The 19,590-nt window shown below is 34.5% G+C and overlaps 1 protein-coding gene across 2 annotated transcripts in view; it reads right to left on the bottom strand.

Moving 5' to 3' along the window:
- Window positions 1–5,172: 5,172 nt before the first annotated feature.
- Window positions 5,173–19,590, bottom strand: part of Maf1 (repressor of RNA polymerase III transcription Maf1) — a 173,980-nt gene continuing 159,562 nt past the window's right edge. For both annotated transcript variants that reach the window (XM_090408734.1, XM_090408735.1), the window contains 2 exons: window positions 7,884–7,973; window positions 5,173–5,565 (listed from right to left, as the gene is read on the bottom strand). In XM_090408734.1, the coding sequence (XP_090264860.1) occupies window positions 5,502–5,565; window positions 7,884–7,973 (154 nt within the window). In that variant the 3' untranslated portion in view covers window positions 5,173–5,501. The remainder of the gene's footprint in view (window positions 5,566–7,883; window positions 7,974–19,590) is intronic.

The following is a 19,590-nucleotide window of genomic DNA, read 5'->3' as shown; positions in this document are numbered from 1 at the left end:
GATCTCTAGTCTTTGATCAAGTGTTTAATTTGTTCCCCAGCTCTCGGATCCATAGCCTAAAATTGGTTTGAACATTGTCTTGTATACAGCTAATTGTGTTTTGGCTAATTTTTTCTTATTGCATATAAATTTATTCAGCTGACTCCCTACCATGCCAGCTTTACTAATTCTGTTGTCTATTTCTATATTTAATTTACCAATTAAATATGGAAATAGACAAGATTACAATATTATTCATTGAATATTGTGCCTAAATAGCTGAAACATTTTACTTGTTCTGTAGGTTCACCATTTAGGATACAGTTGATGTTTTCAATGTTTCTGCCTATTTTCATTTCATTCATTCATAGAAAAGATGACTATTGTTATTTTCTATAGTGAACAGGATTTTGCAATGGAGAACATCATTATATCTGGCAAGATTGAAAGTTTCAGAATGACAGTATCAATAACATGATTGTCAAAATACCCCATCTAGCAACTGGCTAGAGGAGGAGGGCAGAGTCTGTAGTTATACCCTCTGTATAGTGAAGTAACCAGAATGGATGGCAAATTTGAGGTGATCGGGGATGTCGGGTGGGGAAAATATTTTGAAGTTGATTCAGAAAGGAGGATAGTGATGAATAAAGAAGTGATGTCAAAACTAAATTAGTATTACTCGATACTAAATTTTGGATTAAAGATTTGAAGTTGGTGGAAATTTTTTTTGGATAAGATGAAGTATGACCAGTTAGTGAGGCCAGTGGTACCCATGGAGGGTACCTCTTTTAAGACTTTTAGTCTCAAATCTGCAACTTTTCTTTGTCCATTAAACTAATAATGAGCTTAAACCAGGACCTAAGACACGTTTAGTTGTAAGTATGACCAGTTAGTGAGGCCAGTGGTACCCATGGAGGGTACTTCTTTTAAGACTTTTAGTCTCAAATCTGCCACTTTTCTTTGTCCGTTAAACTAATAATGAGCTTAAACCAGGACCTAAGACACATTTAGTTGTAATTAGTCTCTCTCTACACACACACACACACAAACTAATCTATATAGAACAAAAGGCAGAAACTTAGACAAAAGGTTTTGATTTAATAGTAAATAGTTATATCTTTCCAAAGATGCTTTTGAAAGACAGATACTGAGCTTTACTTTCGAATGGTATTTTTTTTTAAATTTACATAATCTGGAAACCAAACATGGAACTTTTTCAGACCCCCAGTAAGCAGGGCAGTGGTCTCACATGAGGTGGCAAAATTCATCTCCCACCTGAAGACATTTATGAACATCCATGTCCATAGTGGGATCTGAAACTGCATGCTGTTAGTTGGAGAACTAGTGTGTAAATCAGCCAAGCAGGCCAGCTATACTACCTAGTCTAGCCATAAATACTGTTACAACTTGAATGGTGCATAAACCTTCAGTTTATCAGTAAATTATTTACAGCTTTCAGCACACACAAACTACATGTATAATGTGCATATATACTGCTCAAAACAATTAGGGGATATTTTGTTTTTATTGTAAATCATAAAGTTATAAAAAGAATTTATAAATGTAACACATTTATTTTAAACTATTCTTTATTATTATTATTTTAAAATTTATTTATTTATTTATATTTATATATAAATATTATTTTAAACATATAGAACACACAACTGCATACAAAATCATGTTAAGACTTGTCGAAACGTGTCTTAGCTGTTTTAGCATGTGAGGGGGTATAAAAGCATGGCTTGTTGCACTCACTTCTACAGTGCATAATTATCACTTCATTTGTAAACTTGTGTCACCTACCACCCATTATTTTGCTAAAAATGGCAGAGCAACATTATATCCTGGAATCAATGGCTTGGAGAGCCATTGGATGATTAGAAGCTGGACAAACGCAGCAAGTTGTTGCTCAAGTGTGTTGTGTATCTCAAAGTGCAATTTTGCGACTTTGGAATCGCTTTCTGGAGACAGGAAATGTTTACTGAAGACCAAATCAATGTTGCCCATCATCAACAACTTCAAGAGACAATCAGTATTTGTCATTAATTTCCAGAAGAAATCGAACATTTAACGCAACGCAACTTCGAAGCGAACTTGCCGTAGCAACAGGGAGGCTGGTATCGACACAGACAGTACGAAATTGTCTTCATGCCATAGGTTTATATGCTTGAAGACCAATGGTTTGCATTCCACTTACTGCAAATCACAAAAGAGCCCAAAGAATTTGGGCACAGGAACACTGCAATTGGACAAATGAGGATTGGGCTTGTGTACTTTTTAATGACGAGTCCAGGTTCAGTCTGCAACCAAATAACCGACGTAACTTGATATTGTGTGAAAGTGGAACAAGAAATAATCCACAGTTTGTTTGTGAAAGACCTCAACATCAAGGTGGGAGTTTGACGGTATGGGCTGGAATAAGTATAGGTGGCCATACTGATCTCTGTGTTATCAAAAATGATTCCTTAACAGCCCAAAGATATTGCAATGAGATTTTAGAACCTATAGTTCATCCATATGCTGCTGCAATTGGCCAAGAATTCATTTTTATGGATGACAATGCTTGTCCACGCCGTTCAAATTTGGTACAAGAGTGGTTTGAGAAAGAAGGTATTGAACGAATGGACTGGCCTGCCTGTTCACCGGATTGTAATCCAATCGAACATGCCTGGGATGCTTTAGGTAGGCACCTTTCTACTCGACTGCTGCCACTAAGATTGCTTCAAGAACTTGAAATTGCTCTCACAGAAGAGTGGGGAAATATCCCACAAGAACTGTTTGATCATCTTATCGGGTCCATGCAATCAAGATGTACTGCTGTTTTGGCTGTTAATGGAGACCATACGCCCTATTAAAAATTAACAAACGCGTTTTTGGCTATTTTTGTTAAAATTGTTTTATGCTAAAATGTATAATTTATTAAATTTGTAATAAATATTGATTATTTAAACAATATCTCATCAATTACACCCTATCCACAAGTAAGAAATATTTATTCATGTATAAAGTACCCAATAGTTATAATTATTTGCAGAAATTTATAATTATCTGACAGAAACTAAACTATTCCCTAACTGTTTTGAGCAGTGCACATGGCAGCACTCAATGTTTGAATTGTCCTCTTTTTACCTTCACACACACCCAAAGTTTGTGAGGCCATATGTTGATGGTGGCAAGCACGATGTCAAATGGAAATGCTGCCACTTCTTGCTCCAAATCCAACTTCAGGCTAGCGATGCTGGGGTGTCATTTCTTGTAGGCTACTCTCTCAAGCTCCAATCATAATTTGAAGTCCAACGGTTTCAGATCGGGACTTCCGGATGGCCAATCAGGTGGTGATATGTGTTCGGGCGTATTCACCTCCAACCACTATTGTGTGGTTTTCACCTTGTGTGCAGGGGTTGAGTCCTTTTGGAAGGTCCACTGCTTACCATGAAACAAGATGTTGTTCAGGGGTCATACCACAAGTTACACAATGTCTTCATACACTTTGGTGGAGATTTTGGCCATTTTCTTGGAGAAATGCAACATGGATACCCTTCATATGCCTCCTCCATACCAAACTATCACTGATGCAGGGTGATGACCTCTCTGAATCCTGAGTACTATGTCTTTTGCTGTGCAACTATCAGGGACAAATAGCCAGTCATTTTGGCAGTTAAACAACTCTCCAATGGTGAAAATCTTCTCATCTGTAAATGTACAACAGTACATTCACTGTGTCTATTGTTCACATATCACCAGAGAAGTGCCTTTGATTTTATCATCCTCTACCGCATACATAAGTTGTGATGTTAGGGAGTGTCCAGTAGAACGGTAATATGATCTCACCCCTAGGTCATTAGTTAGCACATGACATCATTTTCTGCATTCTCACAGGATTACAGCAGATGCGTTCTTCTAATGCAACATCGTCAACTTGTTCTTTGGTGGTCAGATGCATCTTGTGTATCGTTATAACAGTTAATATTCCGATACACAAACATTCTACTGATCCCGAGTGTTTTTAGCATGTTGAAAATAACAGACGGCTGCATTCCAACCTTGTACAGTGCTATTACAGCTACACAGTTCTCATATTCTCCCCACTGCATGTTAATCCATACAGCTAGACAACTGTTTCTCTACTGATAAATATGTGAATGTTGGTTGCACACAGTGCCACTAACAGAACTGGATTTGCAAATTCTGTTGGCCAGGCTGGGTTGTGCAGAAGTTGTAACAGTATTTATATGGCAAGAACTGTGTACTTATTTATAAAATATCAAATATCCAGAAATTGTGCACCTACTTATAGGTAAATGTCTTTGCAAATACACAAATAAGACCTCTTGATATTAGTATAAGATTACAGACCTTCATTTCCTTCAAATATTTATAGTACATTCTATAATTGCTGGCCTAGTTGGCCGAGTGGTTAGCATATGTGCTCTCCAGCCAAAAGACTGTGGGTTCGATTCCCACCATGGGCATGGATGTTTGTGATTGTCTGCAAAAAAACTAGTGGTGGTGGTAGGCAGTAGATGGCGCTCGTGTAATGATGACAGAGAGTTGTAGGTGCCCTCGCTCGATGAGTCTTTGGACTCCCTGGAGGTGTAGTGCAATAATAATAATAATGCATTTATTCCCATATTTCCAAAAGTGATTTACATTCTGATTGTTGAGTTCCTAGTTTTTATTTATCTTGTGTGGTGCAGAAATTTGACAACACTTGATCTTAGAAAAGAGAGAATCATGTCTCAATTCATGACAAAGCTGATTTAAGGGAAAAAAGAGTAGTGTTGGGTATCTTTCTATCCATTGTTATTAGTGCATTAATCATCATTCCATTCAAAGACTACTGCTATTTCACCATTCAGAAATATCATGCTTGGATATCCATTTCCTCCAAGCTCTTATTTGAAAGAACAGATTCATAAGCAAAAAAAAATCTTGCAGTTTTAATGATTATATCAATGAATGTGCATGGAATGATTAAGGTCCCTAGTGTCTAGCATAATTCATTTGTTGTAGTGGGAGACTAAAACACAAAGTGAATATTCATTTACTAAATATGTTAATTTGTAAATTAACATATTTAGTAAATATGTTAATTTACTTTTTAAATATGTTAATTAACAAAATAACATAACTGATATTGTATGTAGGTTGTTGTACTGGAATAACTTATAAAATGTTTATACATTTTTCAGTTGATTAGGCATTTATTTTAAATCAACAGTCAGAATACAAAAACTATAAAAATGAAAACAGGTAACCAGAAAAAAATTAACCTTTCTTTACATTACAGCTGATTTACAAATATTTTAAATCTGATATTGAATTATAAACATCAGTTTGACAGTGTTAAATATATAACTTCAGGGATGCATGCTTATGATATATATATATATACATAATGACAATGTGATATTTAAATGACTGCTAAACCTCAAAATTCACATAAAAGGTGTTGACAGTAAATGTTGTGTTTGTATTTCATTTTTTAAAGGAAAATTTCAGAATAGCCATAAGTCTGCTTATGCTGTAGTGGTTACAGAGTACAATATAGAATCTTTGTGTGCACCACAAGTATCTGGTGTCCTATAAAAACATAAATTAAGTAGATTCGGTTATGTTTTTGTTTCATTTATAGTATTCTAGATACTTCTCAAATACACTAAATAGCAACTTCATTTAGTGGCATAATACATTAATAAATTACCTTTACATACAGAGATCACTGATTCATAGTTCAGCAGAATGCAGACTTTTCCCACATAACAAGTTAGAAGGAGGGGGGGATATTGCAAATATTTGACTACAGTGAGAGATCTTTTCAAAAATATTTAAGGATCCAATCTAACACCATTTTCATAAGTGAAAAGACATTTAATTTGAACCATTTACTAATGCTTTTTTATTAGCATGGTTAAGTCACATAGAACACGTATAACTTTTTTTTTTTTTTTGTTAACAGTGAATTACTAAACATCGAAAGGCATTTATTTCAAGCTTTTATAGTGCAGAAACAGCATAATGCATATTCAAAGAAACCACATCCAATCTTGTGGGGGAGAAATATATAAAGGTAAAATGACAAACTATTCTCAAGTGAACTTGTTTCTTGCAATCATATAGGCTATCTCAAAATCTCACAAATGACCTACAGTATATTACAATCTATATAGGCTATCTCAAAATCCCACAAATGACAGTATATTACAATCTATATCAACTAGAAAAGATCAAATTACTATCCTACATTTAAGACTGCTACCTCATTCTCAATTAACCTGCATTTTATTCCTAAAAATATCATGGTAATATATATTAGATGTGATAAGAACCTGTAATGTACAGGAATGCTTATAATTATCAATGAAACTTATGTGTTTACAGATTAACCAGGAAAATTATTTTTCCACAGTGGTGAAAAAAATAAAACATCTGAAAATACTGCATATAAATCTTATAAAACATGTATTTTATTATACCCTAAACTATGCTTGCCTTGTTTTTATCAAGTTTTTTAGGTTGCAGATTTTCATCACTTACTGTGTGACATGACTATTTTGCTCACTTGAGACATGGACTAACATTGGGGGAGGAAAAAAAAACTAACCATCACTATAGCAAATACCACTATACCAAATTACTGAAAAGTCCCAACCCAAACCCCAGGTATATTGCTGGGCTAAATGAAATTCGGTATAGCAAACTATTTTTTGCTACAGTGAGGGTTGACCATATAATATAATATATAATAATTTGTGATTGACAGTTATCCAAACAAAAAAGATATGGAAGATTGGCATGACTATTGTGAGAAGTAGCAGAATGAAACAATTCACAACACTAAGTTTTGCATGCCAATATATACAGTGCCCTCAGAACTGTTTTTCAAATTTTCCTTTTTTCCCCTCTCCTTATGCAACGAAGACCTGTAATTCTAGAAATGATTTAACTGCTTATGATATTTATTTTATATTTTATATACATATTCAATATCAAAGTACAACACTAGCTGAATGGATTAATAACACAAAACTGCAAACCATGTTTTATTTTTCACTGACTTGTTTGAAAAATACCTACATATAAACATATAGGTGCTTCAAATGAAATACATTAATTTAATGAATGTACAAAATAATTAAGGATTAATTATATAAAGTATTGTACTGTAGAATAATATGTCAGTGCACTAACTTGTGAAACAATAAAATATAACTAATTTTACATAATAAAAAAATCAGTTTATCAACTGGACTAAAGACATCTGAGGTAGTTAAAGAATACAGAGTGACTTGTTACAATTAACTTAAATTAGAATTATTCAGTATTGAATTCTACTTCAGTGAATTTGCATGATGCACTTCAGTAAATAATGCAAACTCACTCTACATATCTTTACCTGCTGGTGTAGCAGGCTGCTCTGTACCTTTCTGTTTACTGTATAAAAAAAATGCAATTCTGTTTCTGATATGAGTTTTATATTTTAAATCAGCAAGCTGACCAAGTTATAATTTGAATTATTAAATTCAAACTTTTAAAAAATTAAAACTGATGTTCAGTAAGTGACCTAAATTTGTCAGAATAGAAGCAAATTATAAAAACCAAATATTTCTTTTGGCATTTTCATTTGGTCAGGGATTACAACACTTATTCGCATGCAAATCATATCATGATGAGAGTTCTTAAAATCTTAAAGTAACTGCTACAAGCAGAGGAACTGAATTTTGTTTAATACAAAGCATATACAAAATCATAATACTTTTTTTTTTTATATACAGCAGTTTACATAATTTATTTATTTTTAAATACATATATAAGAAATAGCAACTGAAATGATTACAGATACTTTTGCAAAATAAGTTACATGTGAAACAAAAATGCTTCAAGGGAAAAGTGAAAATTACCAGTTATGTTCAGTATAGTTGTCTTCTATCTCCATGCCAAGTTCATGTCCTATTCCAGAAATGCTCTCACAAAATTCTGCACTGCTAAAACTAGAGAATAAGAAAAGCAAACTCAGTAAATTATACTAAACAAGAAGTTATATTCTTGTTTAATCTTTTACCCAGTGTAAGCACACAGTTTGTATGTGAAGTATCTTCATGATTAGGCCACTTGTATATAGAAGCTATATAAATAATTTCATATCAATTACAGTGGAACCTTGGTTGTCGAACGACTCTCATCTCGAACAAATCAGTTCCTGAACTGGCAAACCGGCAACCATGTGCTCTGCAGGCTGAGATGTACAGCAGGAGAGCATCAGTTATGCTGCAGCCTCCACCTGCTCGAATTTGCAGTGCTTTTTCTTGATTTTCTTTGTGTTTTATTGTTTTTTTTTTTATAAATTATTATTAAATGAGCCAAAGAAGATAGTGCACATAACAGCAAAGCAAATAGAAAAGTTGTTAGAACCACAACAGAGGTGAAAAAAATAAATCGTATCCAAACATGAAAATGGCATTCATGTCTTGGATCTTGCTATGCAGTTCAGTATGGTGAAATCTTCAGGGTATTCCATTGCTGGAGGTAAGGCAATTCATATATCTGTACAATACTCAAAAATAAAGAGGCGATCAAGGGAGCTGATGTTGCAAAAAAAGTGAAAGTTCTTACTAAACAAAGATTACAGATGATTGAAGAAGAAGATTGTGGAAAAATTGTTTCTGATTTGGATAAACGAGAAACATTTAGCTAGTGATAGTGTTTTTGAGGCTGTAATGATGACCTGTTAAAGAAAAACCCTGGTACAAGTGATGATACTGATGTGTTCAAAGCTAGTAGAGGGTGGTTCGAGAAATTTAAGAGGAGAAATACTATGGCATACATAGGGTGTTAGGCATGTGGAGGCTGCGATTTCGAACCAAGAAGCTGCTGAGAAATATGTGCAAGAATTTAGTGACTATGTAAAGGCTGAGGGTTTTCTTCCCTTAATTTTCATCTATATTTTATTTATTTATTGTGTAAGATTTTATGCATTTTCATTGTTTTTGTATACGATTTTATGCATGAAGTACTGTTATAAAGGTTTAAAGAAGCAATCATGTGGGGTTTGGGAACGGATTAATTTTACATTAATTCTTATGGGAAAATGGTTTTAGTTTTCAAACAAATTGGTTTCTGAACAGCCTTTAGGAATGAATTGTTTGACAACCAAGGTTCCACTGTACCTCAATATCCCATAATGCAAAGCACACTTTGCATTATGTATATTAATGTGACCTTCACTGATCAGAGGGAGCCAGACCCAGAAACCAGAACCAAAAAAAAAAAAAGTTAGAGTTATTACATTACTTGCATGCCACCTAACAGTGGTGCTCCTATTTCCTTACTATTGCATACAAGCATGCTATGTTGTATGTATTTGTATTTATATGCTTTCCTAATTTTTTGGGGTTGTATGTGGTTGGGTAGATTCCAGTCATGACTGGAAAAAGTGAATCCGTATGTAAACTCACCAAAATTGACCTAGAGATGAAAATTATAAAGAAAACAAAATTATTTGGTGATTAGCGGATATCTTTTAAAACAATTCTGTACCAGATTCATGTGCATGCCACATGGATCTGGTACAGAATTGTTTTACTAAACCACATTAGAAGTTTTTGAAATTGATCTTTGTGTGATGGCAGTCATTAAGAATGTCCTTCTCATAAGTTCCCCCTTGTTATGTGCATATGCAACTTTCTGACAAAAAAAATTCTGGTAGAGATGTTTTGAACATTAACCTACAATAACAAAGCAGTTGGAGGATGAAGCTTGATGGTCTTCAAAAGTCCAAAGAGTTATCGAAGGCACTTTTAGCCTGTTATCAACTTCTATGAAGAGAAGAAAGAAGCCACTGTTCAGTTATCTCTTGATTTCATAGCGAAGGTTGAAATAGACCAAATCAAACGCTTTTTTTACTTTCTCACAGTATTTATACTTTATTATATTACTAACTAAATACTGAAATCTAATTTGTGTGTACATCCTCTGATTGAAACTAACCAAAATAACCTTTAAGCCATATAATGTACTAATGCATACACGTAAGCAACAGTGTGAGGTTAAGGGACAAGGATGTTAAATCCACCTTACATAAAGTTTGTGGAACATAACTTTTAGGTAAGTTAGGGACTGTCCGTAATATATATCAAGTTCCTTTAATTTCTCTCTCATTACTCTAGTTACTTCTACAGCATAAAACGTTTTAAACATCTTTTTTTTATAAAAGACTACAATTAATAAAACTTTCCAGTAACTCATTACAAAATATTTTTCCATCTCTCACAACTGTTTATTAGTTACTGTTTTTCATAATAAATTTAGTTTAATCCTTTATCCAAGTGTAAGCAAACAAAGTTTGTGCCTGAAGGCAACTCGTGGTAAAGGTGGACCAAGCTCTCATCACTCCTTGTCTCAGTATCTCCCATAATGCAAAGCATATCTCCTTGCAGACATGTATAATGCTATGCATTAAGGGAAGGGCTGGTTTCGACCTTTATTGAGGTCTCGCCAGTGGGACCCAGAAGTGGTGATACTAAGGCAGAAGCAATGGAGAAGTCATATTTACTATAAGAGTTGCCAAAAGGTGTACCACCTTATTATTAAATTACTCTGGATTTAGAGAAAGATGTTGGATTTTTTTCTCCCACTTGGTTAGACTATAATAAATTTAGTTTAATCCTTTATCCAAGTGTAAGCAAACAAAGTGCACCTGAAGTATCTTCAGGACTGAGGCAACTCGTGGTAAAGGTGGACCAAACTCTCATCATATTATAATTAAATTAAATTACAATTTATTATAGTCTAACCAAGTGGGGGGAAAAAAACTTCCAACATCTTTCTCTAAATCCAGAGTAATTTAATAATAAGGTGGTTGGCAACTGGTATAGGTAAATATGACTTCTCCATTGCTTCTGCCTTAGTATCACATCACCACTTTCACCATTTCTGGGTCTGGCTCCCAATGACGAGACCTCAATAAAGGTCGAAACCGGTCTGGGTAGTGGCCCTTCTCTTAATGCATAACATTATGCATGTCTGCAAGGAGATGTGCTTTGCATTATGGGAGATACTGAGACAAGGAGTGATGAGAGCTTGGTCCACCTTTACCGCAAGTTGCCTCAGTCCTGAAGATACTTCAGGTGCACTTTATCTAAGCTTACACTTGGATAAAGGATTAAACTAAATTTATTATAGTCTAACCAAGTGGGGGAAAAAACTTCCAACATCTTTCTCTAAATCCAGAGTAATTTAATAATAAGGTGGTACACCTTTTGGCAACTGGTATAGGTAAATATGACTTCTCCATTGCTTCTGCCTTAGTATCACCACTTCTGGGTCTGGCTCCCACTGACGAGACCTCAATAAAGGTCGAAAGCTTGGGTGATGAATGGCAATGCTGTAGCCCATGAAGTTTTAACTGAGGCTCGGCTGTTGCTGTCATCTACGTCCTGGGTGTGTGTGGTAATGAATGGCAATGCTGTAGCCCATGAAGTTAACTGAGGCACAGCTGTTGCTGTTACCCCCTCAGATGAAATATGAGCGGCTCTGCTCGGTAGTGGGGTGAGCCTGTAACAGTGTAGAGCCAACTGGTTCTGAGAGTTCTTCTCACTGGCAGGGTGAGCCTGTTACTGAGGGGAACAACGCTGAGTTTTTGGAGTTTGACCTGTACTTGAACATTCAATAAAGGTCAAAACCGGTCTGCAAGCACATCTCCTTGCAGACACGTATAGCATTATACATGTCTGCAAGGAGATGTGCTTTGCATTATGGGAGATACTGAGACAAGGAGTGATGAGAGCTTGGTCCACCTTTACCACGAGTTGCCTCAGTCTTGAAGATACTTTAGGTGCAAACTTTGTTTGCTTACACTTGGAAAAAGAATTAAACTAAATTTATTATAGTCTAACTTTATTATAAGGGTAAAAAAAAAAACTTCCAATTACTGTTTTTCACTCGTGCATGCTGAGAATGCATAACACTTTCAGTTGCTATTATGCAATTATCCTCTTTGTGGCTGTGAAACCTTACACTTTCAGTGAAATAAGCAAGTCTTTCAATTTATGTATTTTGAAAATACATCTAAACATTAAATTATTATCCTAATTTTGGACACAGTCATTTAAAATCAAGTGAATTCACTTCATTAAAAATTAATGCTCCAATGCATATATAAACAATTCACAACTATATATAAACGAAACATTAAAATTAATTAATGCTTCTATCACAATATATTCTGCACAGCAAAAGTACTGATAATAAGAAAGAAAAAAATTCAAGTTTCTTCTTCTTCTTATTGTGCTATCTTCTATCAAAGGTCAGCGACCATCTTGGCAAACAAACTGCACTCTTGTGCTAATCTGAGCAGTTGTGCACTGCTGTTTCCTGTCCACGTCTTGATGTTGTCAAACCATGATATTCTTTTTCTTCCTCTAGTTCCTTTGCCATCAATTCTTCCTATCAAAATAGTTTGTAGAAGTTGGCATGATGTGGCCAAGATATGATGTTTTTCATTTCTTGATTATTTGTACAAGATGTTTAGCTTTGCCAATGGATTTTAAGACATCTTCATTGGTAATTTTTTCTGTCCATGATATCTTTAGCATTCTTCTGTATAGCCACATCTCAAAGGCTTCGATTTTCTTGATGGTTGTCGCCTTCAATGTCCATGTTTCAACTCCATAGAGCAGAATAGACCACACGTAGCATTTCAGCATTCGGCATCTGACTTCCATGTTTAGGTCTTTATTGCAGAATAGTGTTCTCATTTTCATGAAGGACTGCCGTGCAACTTCAATCCTTGTCTTTATATCTATTTCTGGATCCCACCGTTCATTAAGCCAACAACCAAGATATTTATATCTTGACACTTGATCAATATTTTCCCCATTGAATGTCAGTTTCATTGATGAGGCTGGATGTTTGCTGATGATCATGTATTTTGTCTTGTTGATGTTTATATTTATACTCAAGTTTACATGCATTTAATTAAATAAAAATACATCTGTATACATATGACTGGCCTGGCTAGTGACCATTCCCATAATGCATAACAATATACATGAGAAAGCAACCTGTACTTTGCATTATGGGATACTGTGCAATTAATGTGAAGTCAGCAGCTTCTATATACAAGTAGTCTAGTCATGAACATACTTCACTCACAAACTTTGCTTACACCTGGGTAAAGGATTAAACAAGAATTTCTTTACATGTATAATTTACTTTTTAACCAAGTGAAAAAATTTCTACAATGATAAGCAAACTCATCCATTCCTAGCGTGTACATGATACATGATCGTAATTACTTATAATTAAGATTACATTATTAGCTTCCTAACTGCGGTTTTCTTGCAAATAATTAATCCGTTTTTTGTTTAAATCTTCAATATTGTCAAATCTTATATTTTGGCCTTCTCAGACATAGTTCATATTCTTCCTTTGGAATTTTGTTACTACTCGCCTGTTTCATTAACTCATCAACTTTTCCACTCCCATTCTGCTTAAATAATACTATTTTAGATAGTGCTGCTCATGCACATGGTAGAGATTTTTTTCTCTCTAAATATCTTCATTTTTAATATGATTGTTATTGACAGCAACTGTTCAATCTTCTAATTTTTCTTAGAACTCATACTTATGAGTTAGTTATTTATCAGTTGTTTAATTTTGACTTCAGATCTCAGATTCATAAGTTAAAATTGCCTAAACAATCCTGTATATTGCCAGTTCAACATTTTGGCTAATTTTTCTCTTTGTATAAATTTATTCAACTGACTCTCCACTTTCAATATAATTTATCATCTTTACTAAAAATTTCCTTAAATAGCTGAAATGGTGGTTTACTCAATTTGTTAGAGCAGTTATTCAATTTAGTTCTAAAGTGTTTCAGTGTATTTATATAGGAGCATAACATCATTTTGCATAAAGTAAAGAACTGAGGTTAATATCTCAGATTTTGATATCAGGTTTGCTGTTTTGGCATTGCAGCTGAAGCAAATAAGCCAGTTTAGTACATCTGTTACTTGTGTTCTGGTTAATTTGCTTGCTTCACAGGATGAAGAACTTGGCAAGTTTAATTTAATGCCACTTTCCTTCTTCCATGAAGGTAATGCAAATTAGTTGACATAAGTGTGTAACCCATATATACATTATTTAACTGATGTTCCTATACCTACTTCAATTCTAATAGCTGACATCATCAAATCTGATATACCCTTAGAGGATGTACAGGATATTATAAGATGTTATATTTTGGTTATCTAAGGCAGTGCTTCCCAAACTTCTGGATGTCAGGGGCCCCCTTTGCAAAAATTAAAATATTTCACCCCCCCCCCCTCAAAAAAAAATCGTAATAGAGAGATATATTATTATAATATTTATTGTATTTATATTCAATACAAAACATACACAGCGAATATTGCAAAAATCAAATGCATATATCATATTACATTTTTTGCATCTTACCGTTTGGTTCTGAAGACGATGCGGGCTGTTCTGGTAAAATATGAAATACTGTCCTTTTTTTTGAGTCTGTTTCTGCTTCTTCTGATTGTTCGTGGGATTTTTTTTTATTTATTTTTTATCAGCCAATTATCCATCTCAGGGTTAAATTTTTTAACGTAGGATAGATCAATAATATCACCACTTACCGATACTGGCACACCACAGACTGATAACAATAACATGAAATTAGTGAATATTACCTGAATAAGGGAATCCCCGAACCAAGAACATTTTTCTCTTTTGTGACTTTTCTCCCTTTACGGTAATTAAGCCTAACGCGAAACAGACAGCAAAGGCATGTTATTAAAACGTGCATATGATTGGTGCGGTATTAAAAGATCGCGCAGCCGAAAGATAAAAGCATAGCTGACAATTGAGTTGAAATGCTAACTCTCTTCAACCGAATTCCATATGTGAAACTGCCATAACATTCATTATATATATATATTACTTAGTTTTAACACTTTTACGAATTTTATTGCTGCCTTGGGAAATCGAACTCACACACATCTAATTAATAACAATAGCTTTTAGTTAAGATACTGTGTTACATATAACCATATGTTGCCCATGCAACATATGGTTTTGTTTCAGTCTATATAGCATAGTTTCTGTATGAGGGGACATGTGATTCATTAATTGGTGTGTTTTTATCCCAGTTGTCTCTAATTGCACTATTTGTTGAGAAATATATTACACAGACTGCTCATACCTTATTCACTGGCATAATAAAAGTACTTGTTTTTATTGCCTCTGCAGTATAGTGGCTTTCAGGGAGGGGGTGTTGTTTACCACTGCAAGCGAGTAACTATGTCCCCACATGAACTTGTTTAAGCTTTTTTTTTTTATGTGTGAAGTATATGCGAAACTTTTATTGGTAACAGAAAACTACTCGGATGACAGTGATAATATAAAACGAGTTTTGATATGTATATAAAGTCAATATCAACAGTCCCTGATTGATGAAAGGAACAGGAAGATTTCCAGCTTCCCTGGAGAGCTTTCGAAGAAAATACAATTAACCACTGCTTTGAAATGAAACATATGAATAAGCAATATTTACTAATATTCATTAAGCGCCGAAATATGTGAATTTTGTGTGAAACCAATGTGTGAATTTTTCCATTAAAATATAAAAAATAACAAAAAAAAAAAAATAAATAATAAAAGTTAAAATACGTTTCTTTTAAAATAAAAAAAATCTACTTAGTCTTAAAACATTTTAAATTTGTTTTCATTATTTCACGGCCCCCTCAAGGGGGACGCGGCCCAGTTTGGGAAGCGCTGATCTAAGGCACTTCTTACTACATCAATGTACCTAGAGCTTGGTCTTCCTTTGAGTTTTTTCCAACCTTTCCTCTTTTCTGTTTAAGTGATTATGTCACCTGGGATTATCTCTGCTAACCCATTTCTGAAATGCCAAGTTCTTTCCTAGTATCCTCGTTTTTAATATCTTTATTGCCATTGATGCCATGTGTTCATCCCCTAATCTTCTCAGAACTCTCATCTGTTGTCTCTGGTCTTTAATCAAGTTTTTATTTAATTATAATTAAGTTAAAATTGACTTGAATACTGTCTTGTATCCAATTATTTTCTTTCTTACTCCATATACATTTATTCATTTGATTTCCTACTGTGCTAACTTTGCCAATTCTGTTGTCTATTTCCACATTTAATTTGCCATACTCACTAAAAATGGGCCTAAACAGCTGAAATGTTTTATCTGTTCTGTAGGCTCTCCATTCAGAAAGCATTTAATGTTTCTGCCTATTTGCGCTTTCTTTTTATTGCTGATATCCATATCAAATTTATTACAGTAGTTATTCAATTTACTTGTGGAATCTTGCAGACTTGTACTTTCTATGCACCATTGTTGTACTTATTTTAAAAGTGCAACATCTGCATAAAGTAAAGACCTGAGTATTGCTTGATATAATGTCCAAATTACACCATATAACTGTAACAATTTGAACAGCTTTTTCTCTTGGCATCCTGGGACCAATGATTTTCCAGCTATTTGTTTTCAAGTGAAAATCTTTTCATCACAACTTTCACTTGGCCTGAACCCCAACTTGTTCTTATCCAAGTTTCCCACTCAGTAGCAATATCGCTTCGTTAATTCTCACATTTTATTTTTCTTTTTACAGATAGGTATATTATGAGAGCTCTACTCCAATCATCTGGAATTCAATCCTGTGATCAGGTCTTCTGAATTATGTAATGTGGCCATTGTAACACTTTTATATCTCCATATTTGAGCATTTCTGGTTATCATCTATTATGGTCTTTTCACTTTTTCTATCTCCAATACTAAATACACTCATGATTGCATTCATCCAAGACATCTGCTACCACTCTTAGGCAGGAGCAGTAGCAGATATTTTTTTGAAGCAGTTCTGAAATCAGCCTGGTTGGCTGAATGGGCAGCATACTCATCTAATAATCTGTGGGTTCAAATCCTACTGTAAGCATGGATGTATGTGAAAGTTTTTTTTCCTTTAAGTGATAGATGAATTAGTTGCCCCCTGTGTGTGAGAAACTACCTACTTAATGGAATTTTTCAAGCCTGGTGGTCTCTAGAGAAGGTTTCCAGATTATTTAATACTTAGCTCAACTATGATAGTAAACGTACAATTGGTTCACAACATTCTGTTGGTGGGATTCACCTATTAAAATTAATAAAATAAAAACACATGGAATGTACTTTTATTGAGTTTTTATGTCAAATTTATTGCCATTTGGTCTCTGAAAAAAAATTACTCCCAGTAATTTTTCTCTCTATTTTTAAGCTTTATTAACATACTAACAGCCTATTAACATTTTACCTTCATCATATCTTCTAAATTCCTACCATGACTTTTATTTAGCTACTTTTAAAGATAGCTTTTTTTACACTTTTCTTTGTATTCTCTAAGGCACATGCTGTATTTCCTATTAAGATTTTTCATGTAATGTATTCTTGCCCAAGTTTGTATTTAAACCTTTCTAAGACATTACTATGACAGCAAGTAACTACTTGCTGTCATAGTAGTGCCCTTCAGCTGAAAAGACCCTTTTCCTTCATTGGCACAAGTTGCATTTATAAAGATTTTTTTAATGTATAGTTCAGTTAACTGATCTCACATGAAAGTGACAGGGTTTTTTCCATCCTGCATAACATGCAAACTCACAGAGAACAAGCAGTTTAGAAATAAACTCACTTCACACTCTAAAAGTGAAACTATGAATTAATCCAACCAACTGTATATCTTTGTAGGTTCTTTCTTTCTATCTGAACTCATGAACAACTTACCATGCTACAGGTTCTGGCTTAAAGTGGGAATACTAATAAGTGCCTCTCCCCCCCCCCCCCAATGTGAGAATAATGGAGTACAGCATGTACACTCAATACATGTCAATCACACTGTATTATTACATAGTGTCTCCATCAAGTCTGGAGACCCTAAATTTTATACACACAAAATCTGTCATACCTCTCGCAACTAATTCTGGCAATCTCCATTCACCATTCTTCACACAAAAAAATCGAGTCCACACATCATTACTAACCACACTCTACACAACTTCCATGGATGACATAGTTCTCTGACCAAAGGTCATCCATTAATATCTGATAAGTTTCCACCCTATCAGCTTAAACTTTATAACCCACACACCTTCAACCTATCCTTATAGAGAGTATTCCACAGACCTGTCACCAGTTTTGCCTTCATATCTGAATCCTCTCTAACAAACCCAGGTGACCAATAATTTGTGCACATAGTCAAGATGTGGCTGAATCATAGCTTATAAAGAGGGATAGTAACTTCCTTATCTTTACTTGTTAGCATGTTTTTCAACAGCCATGTAACCCTTTGAGCTATTTTACCAATTTTTGCAACGTGCCTCTGAACTTCAACTATGTTCATCAACATCCCCAAGTCTTATCAATTTCCTGCAATACAGTACCATCAATGTGATACACAGTATGTAACATTTTCAACCTGAAGTCTATAACCTCATTTTGTAACATTAAATTGACAATCATTATCTGTCACTCACAATGCCAATTTATTTAAGTCATCCAGAAGGATTGGATACCTATATCAGCATTATCAACTATTGTCTTCTCCAGCTGTGCATCATCAGCAAACAACTGCATATCCCTGCCTTAAATCTTCCCCTGTATCATTGGTATACATATTAAAGAGTAGTGGCTTTAGTACACATGGAGAGAAGAGGCAAGGAATAAGAAAAGTCTCATTGACTATGTTATTGTTGATAGTGATGTTTTCTCCCTGGTGCAGGACACCAGAGCATACAGAGGATTTGAAATTGGAAGCAATCACTATTTAGTCTTGAGCAGGATAAAACTGAATTTCATATTGAAAAGAATAATATGTAAGAAAGTTTTAAAGCAAATAAAAGTTGAGCAGCTCTCAGATGTGAACTGTAGACTAACATACACAAAGATTATTGAAGAAAAAATGAAAAAGTTTGAGAACAGGAACCAAACCTTGGAGACTCAATGGCAAGCCTTGAAGAAAACCCTGATTGAATCAGCCCGAGAGGCATGTGGTGAGGTTGTCTGCAAGGATAGAAAAATCAGGACTCCATGGTGGACGTAGGAAGTTAAAGAGGCAGTGAAGGAAAAGAAGAAATCATATCAAAAGTTTCTGGCTAATAAGTCAGCTTTTGCTCTTAGAGAATAGAGACAAATGTAAGAAAGCAAAACATTGTGTAAAACTAGCTAAACAAAAGTCATGGGAGGACTTTGGCAAGAACATAGAAAATAAATATCAAGAAGGTGGTAAGATATTCTGGAGGTTGTTGAAGAAGCTTAGAAATGGAGAAAAGAGGGCTGGAAAAGGAGTTGGAGATGATAAAGGTGACATGAAAACGGGAAAAAAAGATATTCTTGAAGTATGGAGTAATTACTTTGAAAAACTGCTAAATGAAACAAGCAGTGATGACAGCACAGTGGTAAAAAACACTGACCAGGCATGCAGTCAGGAATACATATCCATATTTGAAGTAGAAAAAGCCTCAAAGGCTTGAAATGTGGAAAGGCAGCAGGAGTAGATAATATTCGACCAGAAATGCTGAAGTATGGTGTTATAAAAGTCTTACAGTGGC

The sequence above is a fragment of the Typopeltis vanoorti genome, chromosome 18, assembly GCF_054136105.1.
Source record: "Typopeltis vanoorti isolate ZY-2024b chromosome 18, IOZ_Tvanoo_1.0, whole genome shotgun sequence".
Taxonomy (NCBI): domain Eukaryota; kingdom Metazoa; phylum Arthropoda; class Arachnida; order Uropygi; family Thelyphonidae; genus Typopeltis; species Typopeltis vanoorti.
The sequence above is the reverse complement of the archived record's forward strand: the minus strand, read 5'-3'. Positions and strand labels throughout refer to the sequence as shown.